Consider the following 12,908-nt stretch of genomic DNA (forward strand, 5'->3'; position numbering starts at 1 on the left):
ACGGCCACGCCTTATTGGCTACGGTTATTTAAAAAACCGTGGCTACAGGTAATTAGGGCCGGTTATTTAAAAAACCGACTCAAATAAATACGTTATTGGGGTCGATTTTTTAAAAAACCGACTTTAAATATACTTTTTTAAAATGGTGGACGGTTTGGCCGGTCATTAGCTTCAGTTCTTATTGAACTGAGACCAATGGCCCAATAATCAGCCTCGGTTTATGTTAAACCGAAGCTAATGAGTCAATAATTGGCGTTGGTTCAGTTGAACCGATGCCAGCTAATTACTGGATTAATTGCGTCGGTTTAATTGAAAACCGACGCGAATTCCTCGTTAGAGTCGGTTAATTAAATAACCGACTCAAAAGACCCCGTTAAGCACAACATATCGTGCTACTCGTTTCTTTTTATCTCCTTTGCGCAACCTAGATTACAGAGCAACTTTCTCATCCTTCTCATTCTCTGAGTTTGAGTTACTTCCTACCAATTAGCAGCTCAGTTTGAATTTTCATCGAATGGGTTTCCTTCGTGATTCAGTTTTGGCAGAAGCAATAGAAAAGAGGTTAGTGAATGATTTTGAATTGTTATTCTTCTAAGCTTCATTATTATATGGATTTCATATTCTATCTTCAAACAAACAAACGGGAGTCAGATAATAATAAAGAGTTTGTAACTCAAATCCTCCCCAATTTCTCTTCTTCTTCTTTCTGTTATCTTCATTATTGTGTTCAATCTCATAATCTCTCGATTTTGGAAACGGCGATCTCTTCCTCCAGGTCCGACGCCATGGCCATTGATCGGAAACATTCTTCAATTAGAAAAGAAATTGCATATCTCAATGGCTAACTTAGCCAAAATTTATGGCCCTCTAATTTCATTAAAACTCGGAACTCAAGTTGTTATCGTCGCATCCTCACTTCTGCAGCTGCTGAAATTCTCAAAAATCACGATCGTTTGCTTTCTGCGAGATTCGTTTGGAAATCGATTCCCTGGGGGAGCGATGATCTTGAACGTATAGCTCTTGTTGGGAACCCAACGTGTTCCGATCAATGGAAGTTTCTGAGAAGTTTGAGCAGAACAGAGCTATTTTCTGTGAAAGCGATTGAATCTCAAGCTAGCCTGAGAGAAAAGAAATTGATGGAGATGATGGAGTTTTTGAGATCCAAACAAGGAGAAGTAGTTTCAACACTGTCTAATCTTTTGTTTTCAAAGGATTTAATTGGTTTGGAAGATGAAGGAAAAGCTAGTGGAGTGAAAGGTACACTATGGAAGCTGATGGAGATGGCGATGACTCCAAATATTGCTGAATTTTATCCTATTTTAGAGGCGTTGGATCTTCAGGGTCTGAAAAGAAACGCATCTTCTTGCCTCAAAGAAATATTTGGAGTTTGGGAAATTTACATAAAGGAGAGAAGAGAAAGTCCTGTTCAAAATACTGATTTCTTAGATGTTTTTCTTGCCAACGCCTTCGATCTAGACCTTTAGCAAGCGAGTTACAAACCCCTCTTTAGCAATCTTTATATGACAGTGATTGCATCAGTTCATCACTTTAGCCACTAAAAAGAGAAATATGTTATATGAAACTCTTTTCTACACATTGGGCGTTCTATTTTTATTAAGATTAAGATACATTGTTCACTAACACTTCATAAAATCACACCAACTTTGCATCTCCTGCTTCGACAGTAAACTGCTACATCAACTTTACCATTTTGTCCTTTTCCTGTTCTGCTTCATGCAACTGCTTTAATGAATTGGAGTTTGATGTCTCTGGCTGACTTCTTACTCTTTCTCTTCATTCAGTATGCTGCACCAAGAATTGGTAAGCTTCTGCTTTATATTTGATGCCTTCATTTTATCTTTTCACCTATTTGGATTCTCATAAATGCTTCATAACATGGATTTCTTGTAAGCTATATTTTTCTAGACTAGATGAGGCTTATTATTTTGATGTTATACTATATTTCATTTTCTAGAGCCTGTTCTTATGAAGAGTTAATAATTGACCAATTAACAAAAATGAGTACTATGATTGCAGTTCTGTGGTTTAGGCATATTTATATAAACTCATCTAGTTGTTAATTTAGGTAATTTGCATTGTAGCTCTTGAATGTAATTGTTTTGGGTGCAATAGGTTTTCATTCTCAAAGACAATCTCTGCTATCATGGTGTACACTTATCTTTTCTTTGCTGGCTGTTTTTCACTTTCCATATTCAACATCGTATGGGCTGTTAAGGGAGATCGGTGGAGTATTTCTGTTTCTCAGTGGGGCAAATTAATTGGTTTCTTAAGGTAAATTTTTTTGTTGAATAAAAGCTCCTACAGGTTTGTGCCTCTTTGGTTATCTTCACGGAAAAATTACAAATTTGTACATTTTGTTGGTTGGCAGCTCTCATTCATGGAGATTATAGTACGCAATAATTTTTTTTCGCCATTCAAGTATCTACAGCTTTAGTTACTCTAATAGGAATCTATAGAAGCAGATTTGACCTGGACTTATGGGGCGATTCTCGCTTGTGGGACTTCTTTTCTTCGATCCTATATATAGGTTTGTCATCATAGACTGGTATACCATGTAAACTTTTTTTCTTTGAATATGAATGTCATTTACTCTTTTCAAAATCTTTACAATTCTTTTGCAATTTAGATGGCAAGTAAAGTATTCCTAGAGCATTTTAGCATAAAACGAACTTTGTGAGATATGTTCATCACATAATGCTTCTCGTTTTCCCCCAAACTTTCACTCAGGTTTTTTTTCTTTGCATACGCACATCCTCTCTGCATTTGTAATTGCTGCAGTCCATGAGCAATTTATCTGGCATGTTAAGTGATCCTAGCGCATTTTAGCATATGATGAACAGATTGCTGAGGAAGATGAGCCACTTGTGCTTTTGTACTTGATGCTTCTCTTTGCCCCCCTAACTTTCTTTCACTTGCTATTTCATTTATATTGTGCAAGTAGTTACAAGGAATTGTTTTTCTTTGAAACCTAGATGTTAACTTGCATAAAAATTTTGTTCCTATAAAATGTATAGAGGATCAATGCATCAACATATTTGAATGGTTGGAGATTTCTTTTCCTTTAATATTAGTGTCTTTTTTTAGGTTATTTCTCAGCTACATTGTTTTGACCATTAGGTGAGCATGCTTTTTCTATCCAATTAATTCTGCTATTAGATGTTTCGCTTTGATAATCTTTCAATTTGCTCCATGGAAGGTTCTCAACTGAGAGATTTGTACTGCTTATTGATGCCCATTGTACAGCTGGTTGTCGGCATTAGCCATCCATCTTGGGCATCTCTGCCATTTTTCATTTGCAGCAATATTGGACTCATTAAGTGGTCTATAACAAGCAATTTCTTGGGACTCTTTCAGTAAGTAACTTGTATTCCTGCAGACAGGCTCTTGGATGACTAATAATGGCTATTCTCAGAACAATCAAATGCCAACTTAAAATTAAGTACTTGTATTGGTTTGTAGGTGGTGGAGGTACCTTTTACTGTATTCTGGCTGAACATTGTGTTGTTGTTGTATGCGTATCAACTTTTCATTAAGTTTCCAGAGATGATTGAACATATTGCTGGGTTCATTGGTCTTTACAAGATATTTGCACAAGCAGAGTGGACAGAAATTTGCTCTTTCCTTTCGCTTCTTCTTTTCTACATTATGGTGAGAAAATCATATTTATACTTTATATATACTGCTTGGTTTAAATTATAAGATGCTGAGCAATGAACTAATATTATATAGTTCTGGTTCTGGCTTTTTTGCTTCCTTTCCTTTTTCTCAGACCTTTTGGGTTTTTATGTATATGTTGTAAAATTTGGCAAGATTTAAGATAAAAGTGGAAGGAAAGCTGAGATAATTATGAAGTATTTAAAATCTTGTTGTCTGTTTAACTTGGATGGGGATCATGATCCACCAGTTGATGGGTATTAGTTGATCTGTGATTCATTGGTAATTCTGGTTGGCCATTCAAAATATAATTCTCTAGGACTTAAAGCATGATAATACTTCATTCCCTAGAAGGAATCATATTAAACGAAGTTGAGACAGCCCAAATCATCACAGCATAAATTCTTCCTTCAATGGAAATTCCCGTTGTTGGTTAAAGGGAATATAAGGTAAGTAAGAGGGAAGCAACGAGAAAATATTTGTTGGAATATTCTCGATGACTCTAAATCGCATGTTGAGTCTATGCTTCAGAGCATTGGTGGCTGCAGTTAACAGTCAAGTGATGGCACAAAACTGGTTAGATGGTAGCATCTAAGTAATAAAATTATAGATATGCCTTCATAGGGCGTATGGGGCATTAGTCTCTATTGTGAAGGCATTTAAGTATGAACTAAACTATAATTGTTTATTTGCTTCGATCATATATCCGTAGCTTTTAGCTGACAACTCTTCCAGCTGAATATTAAAAATATCCCGAAGCCTTTTTTTTTCAGAAACTTTGGTCAATGTAGGAATTATCCACATTCAGGTTACTGCTTACTCAGCATTAGTATGCTATGTGTATTTTGTTGGCACTTCATAGTTCATAAAACTCCTCAACACAAATCAGATGTTGAGAGCACTAAATATAACCAGCCATTAACTCGTGCCCTTTTCTAACTATATTTGGAATTACTCATTTATCAGAATGTCATTGTGTTCCTTTCTGCAGCTATCTTGGATTAGATATGATCTTACAGAAATGGATTTTATCATGTCAGTGAGTGAAAGCTACTTGACTGAGCCGCTGCTTCTCCCCAAGTATTCATTTTTCTTTCATGAATTCAGGTACTATTTGTTTGTATTGTAACATTCATTTGTAATTTCCCTTCTCTTGCTTCAATATTTAGGAGTTTTGTTCATTTGTGAACTTATCTCTATTGAAATACGTCATCAGCTTCTACGACTAATAACTCAGGTTATTGCTGTATTATTTTCTGTTTTTAACTTTTTTTTTTTATCATTGTGCAGATCTGGTGTAAGGCACACAAACTTCATATTGAGAAGATCTGTTTTTCGGACATTCAGTGTGAACTTTTTCACTTATGGTTTTCCAGTATGCTCACCACATTAGCTAATTTCATTCTCTGTACAGAGTTTTCTGTTCTGTTACATATATGAAATAACTTCTAACTGAATGCAAAATATGGTTTTTGATATTACCTATCAATTGATAGAATGTTCCCTGTGGGAACCGATAATGGTTAATTTGCTCCTCTCATTTTGTCAGATATTAATATGAATTGGGCCTTTAACTATCAGCACCCTTTTGACCAAGTGATCAAGGGTTCGATTCCTGGCAACCTCAATTGTTGATTAAATTTAATGGTTATTCTCATTACAATCAAATGCCAACTTGAAATTAAGTACTTGTATTGGTTTGCAGGTGGTGGAGGTACCTTTTACTGTATTCTGGCTTGAACATTGTGTTGTTGTATGCATATCAACTTTCCATTGAGTTTCTAGAGATGATTGAACATATTGCTGGGTTCATTGGTCTTTACAAGATATCTGCACAAGCAGAGTGGACAGAAATTTGTTCTTTCCTTTCACTTCTTCTTTTCTACATTATGGTGAGAAAATCATATTTATACTTTATATATACTGCTTGGTTTAAATTATAAGATGCTGAGCAGTAAACTAATATTATATAGTTCTGGTTCTGGCTTTTTTGCTTCCTTTCGTTTTTCTCAGACCTTTTGGGTTTTTATGTATATGTTGTAAAATTTGGCAAGATTTAAGATAAAAGTGGAAGGAAAGCTGAGATAATTATGAAGTATTTAAAATCTTGTTGTCTGTTTAACTTGGATGGGGATCATGATCCACCAGTTGATGGGTATTAGTTGATCTGTGATTCATCGGTAATTCTGGTTGGCCATTCAAACTATAATTCTCTGGGATTTAAAGCATGATAATACTTCATTCCCTAGAAGTAATCATATTAAACGAAGTTGAGACAACCCAAATCATTCATGGTGTTGGATATAATTTTGCAACACCGTGATTTTCAAGAGTTACAAAACTTACGTTTTGTTGTATATATTTTAATTTGTATCCTTATTATGTATATCACTTTTGGATAATGTATTTACATTTTATATTTTCTACTTAATAAGGTTTTTGGAATAACTCCTCCGTATACCGAGGACGAGCTTAATGAGGTTTTGGATATTTGGGCATCACGGTTTATGTCCTTTTTATGTTGCGTCATGAATTAGGTAATGTAATACTGTTCTTAAGCCATTATTATTGTGAAGTTCGTGTTTATATTATTTTTGTTTTAGCGTAATATTTCTTATGGTAGCTACTAGCTTTAGAAGAAAATTATAGAAATGAGACTTTAGATCTCGGGTTTTCTGTTTCTGAAGTATTGGGAAACGGTGTTTGAACGGTTTAATTCTGTTTCTGAAGTATCGTAAATATTCAGCTCTCATACAAAAAAAGGGGTTATATTTTCTTTTCCTCCATAGTTTTGCATAAATAAGCCATAGTCGGAGGAAGGAGCTGGTAGATACATAACAAAAAAAAAGCAATTTACATTGCTCAGTATTGCTCAGTATCAATAAGTGAATGAACATAAACATGTCTAGATACATCACTTTGTCCAATATTAATTGTTGTTATCCCTCTTAAATTTGGCTACCTCTTCACAATTTATCACATGGCTATGTCACCTCCATGGTTGCTGAAATATGATGGTTATGGTGTAATTTTCTTCAAAGAATTCTCTAGTAGCGACTCATTTATTAATTTGTCCGTAGAAGTTACTGTGTCACATGAATTTATTTTTGTATTAAATAATTGCATCTCTATGTTTAGCTTGAAATGCACGATTCTCTATAGTCTTTGTCGTTTTCTTTTGTTTATCAATTAGCGTTTAGAATGCTGATTATACTTCAATTTTTGTTTTGGGTCAGGTTATGGAGAAAACTGAAAAGCGTGTTAGGATCAAGAGAAGGTATTCACTATCCAGATTCCAAAATTAAGCATGCAAGTCTAGTCTACTAATGTTGAATACTAATTAAAGTTTGATTTATGGACAGGGAAATACTGCTAATGCAGGGAAATATATGAAGTTGAGTTAGATTAGTGACTTATCAAAAGAAACAAAGAAATATAGCCATTTTGACATTAGCATGTCTAGAGTAGTATGATAGAGAACTAGTATATCTCCGTTTTTTGTGTGTTTACAGTAATATGCAACTGGTTAAATACTTGAAAATACTGTGAATATTGAATCAGTTTTCTTGATTAATTAGCTATATTTGTGTACATTTTTATTCTTTTTGCATTTAATTTCAGTAATACATCAGGATCAATTTTTATTACGGTAAATGACTGAGCATAACAAATCTTGTTTACCGTTAATTACGGTAATAACAAAAAATAGAGCAGGTTTAATTTGAATCTGCTGATGTAAAATTGTTAAAAACAATAACATTAGCCATGATTGCAAAACAACCGACTTTAATATAAATAAGAACCGTGGCTAATGCTCTAATCATTAGAGTTGGTTGTGGCAACAACCGACTCCGATGCTTTTATCATTAGCCACGGTTCTTTTACAACCGACTCTAATGATCAGGGCATTGGAGTCGGTTGTTACGAAAGACCGTGGCTACAGACCTCCTTTAACCACGGTTTTTCGTAACAACCATGGCCAAAACATAAAATATTAGAGTCGGTTATATGTAAAAACCGACCCTAATGTCCCTTTGGTCACGGTTGAACAACCGTGGCTAAAGATTCTAAGCATTTGCCACGCCTCTTTTGGCCACGGTCGCGAAACTGTGGCTAATGAGGGTAAACGACCGTGGCCATAGGCCATTTCTGTACTAGTGTGGATGTGGCAGTCCGGACAGTGCGACAGTCTGCAGTTGCACATGATCGCGAGGTTGAGGAGAGCGATGAGCAGCCGACCTCGGGGAGACAGCCGACCCAGCACGTAGGAGGTCGTTTTGCGAGTACATGTATTTTTTATAATTTTAGTTATATTTATAACTTTAGTAATTTTAGTATATTTATAATTTTAGTATATTTTATAATTTTAGTAAAACTTTAGTAAAATTTTAGTATATTTATAATTTTAGTATAATTTTAGTATATTTTATAATTTTAGTAAAACTTTAGTATATTTATTTATTTATTAAGTTTTATTTTTTTGCGGTGGGTTAGTTGGTTATGGCGTGTCACCCAATTATCAGCTACCCACCGATCTGACGAGGATGTTCCACGCATTAAGAGGGAGATGGATGAGTTTATGGATGCGTGGCGTCGGGCGAGCTGAATTTTTGTTGTAAAAATTCATACATTTTAACACTTTTTGTTGTATATATTATATTTAACCATTTACGTTTATAAATGTTTATGTTTATTAATGTTTATTTTAATTTTTAAGTTTTCTATTTTTATTTGTTACGTACAATTCTGTAGTTACGGGCTTAACGGCCTATTTACGGGTTTCACAGCCTATTTACGGGTTAACGAACTATTTACGGGGTTAAAAAGTTTTTTTTTGCCAATCCGACACGCGGGCGTGTGGATATCACGCCTCACCGCGTGGTCGGACGTGATATACACACGCCTCACCACGTGGTCGGACGTGATAGCCCCACGTCCGATCTTGCGGTGAAACGTGGGGCTATCATGTCCTACCACGTGGTGAGGCGTGTGTATATCACGTCCGACCACGCGGTGAGGCGTGATATCCACACGCCCGCGTGTCGGATTGGCAAAAAAAATTAGAAATTCCCCTCCCAAATTCTATGAAAGGGCATTTTCGTCCTTTCACGGGGCTAGGGGTGGGAAAATGGAGCTGGGTTTAACAACACCCTTTAAAAATCAAACTTCTGATCAATTATTTTTTTTATATTGAGCAATTGATTATTGATTATTAATTATGGGCATTACACTGTTGGAGATTAATATAAGATATATGATTGAGCCTTAACTATAAGCTCGCTCGAGCTTTTAGTTAAGGCTCAATCATATATCTTATATTAATCTCCAACATACACTCATTTGGGTCCCTAAATTAAAGTTTCAAAGTCAATTAAGATCCTAAACTATCAAAATCATCAATCAAGTCTCTGAACTAAGTAAAAATTATCAATTGAATTATCATCCTTTAAAGATCAAACTTCTGATCAATTATTTTTTCATATTGAGCCATCGATTATTGATTTTGGGCATTGCACCCATTTAGGTTTCCAAACTAAAGCTTCAAAGTCAATTAAGACTCTAAACTATCAAAACCATCAATCAGGTCCCTGAACTAAGTAAAAATTATCAATTGAATCATACCTTATCTTAAAATCAAAAATTGTGACTATTTAATATAGACTGTAATAATCTCCGTGTTGGTTGAAAATGGATTTAGAGAAGATGGTCTGAAACTGTTCAACCGAATGATTTTCGATGAGACCTCAATTGATGATTTTTTGTTATTCCAGGGACCTAATTGATGATTTTGATAGTCTAAGATTCTAATTGACTTTGAAGCCTTAGTTTAAGGAGCCAAATGAGTATTATGCCTTGATTCTGTTATGGATTCAGTCCTTATTTAACTTTTCCGTCGAAATTAGACAGCATGTATTGTTGGGCGATTCGACTTATTGACGTGGACAAATAAAAATAAAAGTTTATTGATTAGGATAGATAGAAAGTAAAAAGCAACATGAAATTATAGAAATTAATTTCCAGTAGGTTTTTCCAAACTCGATCTTCTCTTTTCCTATTTTGTGATTTTCAGCATTAGAACCGCCAAATCGATATCCTCTCTCAAACTCGATAGAAAAGTTAAATAAAAGCTAAATCAATAATAAAATTAATGATCAATAACTTAATGTGGAAAAATAATAATTAATAAAAAATTTAGTGATTTAATTATGCTTTTTTTGCCTTAATATTTTTAAGAAATGATAACAACTTATCTTTAAGATTTTTTTAACACGAGACTACCCCTTCGGAAAATCTTCATCCTTATTTATAAAATAGGAAAAATATAGTTCCTATCTACATCTTATAGAGATGATTATTCCCTACTTTTCAAATTCTTTTTTAAGAGAAAAACTCAAAGATTCGTTAAATAGAAGAATTGTCTTTCAGAAGTACAGACTTTAAGAAACTCGGACTAACTAAAGAAACAAACGGATTAGCATTGAAAAAGGCACCCCTAGCTAAAGTATGAGCTGCACCATTTATTAATCTAAACAAAATCAGGTCGATTTGACAAAATTTGTTGGCAATCCAAAATAACATTGCCGAATTCAGACAGATCCTGCCTCGTGGTACCAATGGCATCGGCTACAATTTTTAAATCCGTGGCAAAATTAATATTTGAATAATGCATCTGCTGTGCCCATTCAATTCCTTCGAGTAACGCCAAGTGTAGTCCCGTAGCTGAACCGCTTTTACAAGCCAAAAAGGTCTTGAATTCGTCTCTGATAACCGCTCTCCACCCATAGGACCTGCTGAAGATAAAGACCGCTGCATCAACGCTGCAAGCCAGCCTGCCAGGCGCCGGACTGGACCATTTAAAATGTTAGTAAAATGTAATTTATAAAATATTAATATACTTAGGTAAAAAGGAATACATCACTAATAATTAATAAGTAATATATCAATCAACCAAATATAAAAATAAATAAAATTATTCAAATATAATATAAAATGTCTAAAAATTTGTAGAAATTACATTGGGGATGAGGATTCGGGGGAGATCCGGAAAAAATTCACCATTCCCACTCCACGGAAAAAAAATAAAATGGGGATTCACTATCACTGTTGGAACGAATCTCTACTACCACAATAACAATAAAGCCTTAGTTCCGAAATGATTTGGGATCGGCTAACATGAACCGTCATACGAAACCGTAAAATCAAATCGTGTCAGCGACATAAATTCTTTCACTCCACTTCATCCTATCCACTGTCATATTTTCCTCAATCCCCGATAAACTCATATCATTCTCAATCATCATCTTCCAAGTTTGCTTAGGTTTTCCTCTACCATTCATCATTGCATCAATTTGCCACTCTTCAATCATTCTAGCCGGCGCATCAAACGCTCTTCGTCTTACATGACAAACTAGCTTAATCAATTTTCCCTCATTTTATTCTCAACAGATGTAATACCTACTTTCTTTCGTCCTAATTATTTCATTTCTCACCCCATTATTTCTCGTATAACCACGCATCCATCACAATATACATATTTCTACTGGGAACAGATAATCCCGTCCCGTTTGCAACCCTAAACAGATCCAATAAATAGACTCTTACCTAGGTCCACAAGCGCAAGGAAATGTCGACACACCCACTGCCATCAAGAACCACGGTTTATAGGTGTAATTCCACCCCTCTTTCTTCATTTGAGAGGCTTTGAGTTATAAATATCTCTGCAGTTTCTAAAACACATTAGTTTATCCATTTAAGACTTAAGTGCTGTTTGATAAAACTGAAAATTAAGTACTGAAAAAATAAGTACTGAATTTTAAGTGCTGAATATTATAAGTGCTGAAAATATTGAATGATTTAATTTTTAAAAAAATATTAGTTGATAATGTTTAACTTAAAATGATAAGTTAAATACTTTGTTTTATAAAATCTTAAATTATTCATCTACCATATTTATTATCCCTATATAGGAAAAAGACACTCTTAGAATTCATCTCTCACCCGCCTAATACATTTATTATCCTGCTATATTTATCCTTCAATTACCATCTGAACTTTTAAAAATTGCAAATAGTTCCGTATTTTTCTTTATCTAAATACATTTAATAATCTCATATTTCTCAATAGAATTTATTGGATGATAAAAATGGAACACGTTCCACCACATGTCAACGAGCTTACCACATATAAAAAAAGTTGTCAAATCACTTTTAAACACAATTGAATTTTAAGAGGTTATTGAATGCAATTGAATAAAAATAATTCAATTGAACAAGACTACACGTCTTATTTGGCAATTAGCTGTTAGATTAACGATTAGTTGATTAACATTTTAATTAGCTAATTTGACTAGCTGATTGTATAACTTGTTTGATGAAACTTAACTGATTACTAATAGATTTTTTTTTTATGTAAAATGAGCATAGTAAATTGTTTATTTGGGGTTGAAGAATAGTAATTAGGGATAAAAAAATATCATTAAAAAGATTGAGCAATAAGCTAATTGAAAAACCTCCTAAAACCAACTTTTTTCAAAATTAGCTTTTTGGACCTAATAAGCTCCTTCAAATATCTCTTCACCAAACACTACTGTTAGAAGTTTGAATTCTTTAACAGAAATATTATTGCTTAATTAATATTAGTAATTTAATTTTTAATATATCAAAAATATTAATTTTTATTTTACAAATGTAAAGAGCAACTCTAAGTGGTTTTGGCAAACGGCAGCCGAAAAAATAACTGATAGTAGTATTTTTAAATTTGACATAATTCAAATAAGTAATAAAACTGTAGATTTTTTTCTAAATCTGAATTTCCTTGTAAATTTCTCTAGAAGTTTGACTAGTCAAAACCTCTAAAGTGGCTCATACCTCTAATTTTACACCAAAAACTCTTTGGCCTTATATAGGCCTAACCCTTTCCCAATCCCTTAAACTTGTAACTTTTTTTCATTTAGCCATCTAAATTTAGAGTGTTCCCATTTAGACACTTAAACTCAACAAATGAGACACCTTTAGCCCTTATAAGCCTACATGGCACTTACGTGTCACTTGTTGCCTTCCCAGCCCCTTAAACTTGTAATTTTTTTTTTCATTTAGCCACTATAACAGTAAAATTTCACCACTTAAAGTATCACGAAAACTCTCAAATCCGGAAAGATTGTTTTATGGATGTCCAAATTATGGGGTTAGTTGTTTAATAACTTAATTGGTTATGATAAATTAATTACTACATTT

The 12,908-nt window shown here is 33.9% G+C and overlaps 1 protein-coding gene across 17 annotated transcripts; it reads left to right on the forward strand.

Moving 5' to 3' along the window:
* The first annotated feature begins 213 nt into the window (after positions 1–213).
* On the forward strand, positions 214–7,256 carry LOC136208532 (piezo-type mechanosensitive ion channel homolog). Of its 17 annotated transcripts, none has more exons than XM_065999494.1 (12): positions 1,481–1,821; positions 2,134–2,292; positions 2,390–2,566; positions 3,106–3,138; positions 3,265–3,374; positions 3,481–3,669; positions 4,667–4,782; positions 4,966–5,050; positions 5,381–5,567; positions 6,111–6,212; positions 6,912–6,952; positions 7,038–7,256. In XM_065999494.1, exons 6-9 carry the CDS (start codon positions 3,565–3,567, stop codon positions 5,450–5,452), a joined length of 378 nt encoding a protein of 125 aa, XP_065855566.1. In that variant the 5' UTR covers positions 1,481–1,821; positions 2,134–2,292; positions 2,390–2,566; positions 3,106–3,138; positions 3,265–3,374; positions 3,481–3,564; the 3' UTR covers positions 5,453–5,567; positions 6,111–6,212; positions 6,912–6,952; positions 7,038–7,256. The 17 variants fall into 17 exon arrangements, 16 of the variants coding, with proteins under 16 accessions (XP_065855554.1, XP_065855566.1, XP_065855560.1 ...); XM_065999488.1 differs by having other exon boundaries at positions 2,390–2,548; positions 3,218–3,374; XM_065999493.1 differs by having other exon boundaries at positions 2,390–2,548.
* Positions 7,257–12,908: the final 5,652 nt, after the last annotated feature.

The sequence above is a fragment of the Euphorbia lathyris genome, chromosome 10 (genome assembly GCF_963576675.1).
Source record: "Euphorbia lathyris chromosome 10, ddEupLath1.1, whole genome shotgun sequence".
In the NCBI taxonomy this organism is placed as follows: domain Eukaryota; kingdom Viridiplantae; phylum Streptophyta; class Magnoliopsida; order Malpighiales; family Euphorbiaceae; genus Euphorbia; species Euphorbia lathyris.

Coding starts and splice junctions, on each gene's coding strand:
- LOC136208532 (XM_065999482.1), top strand. CDS start 3,565: ATGATTGAACATATTGCTGGGTTCATTGGTCTTTACAAGATATTTGCA. Junction 4,783..4,965: donor TTTTTCTTTCATGAATTCAG/GTACTATTTGTT, acceptor ATCATTGTGCAG/ATCTGGTGTAAGGCACACAA. Junction 5,051..5,380: donor TTTTCACTTATGGTTTTCCA/GTATGCTCACCA, acceptor ATTGGTTTGCAG/GTGGTGGAGGTACCTTTTAC.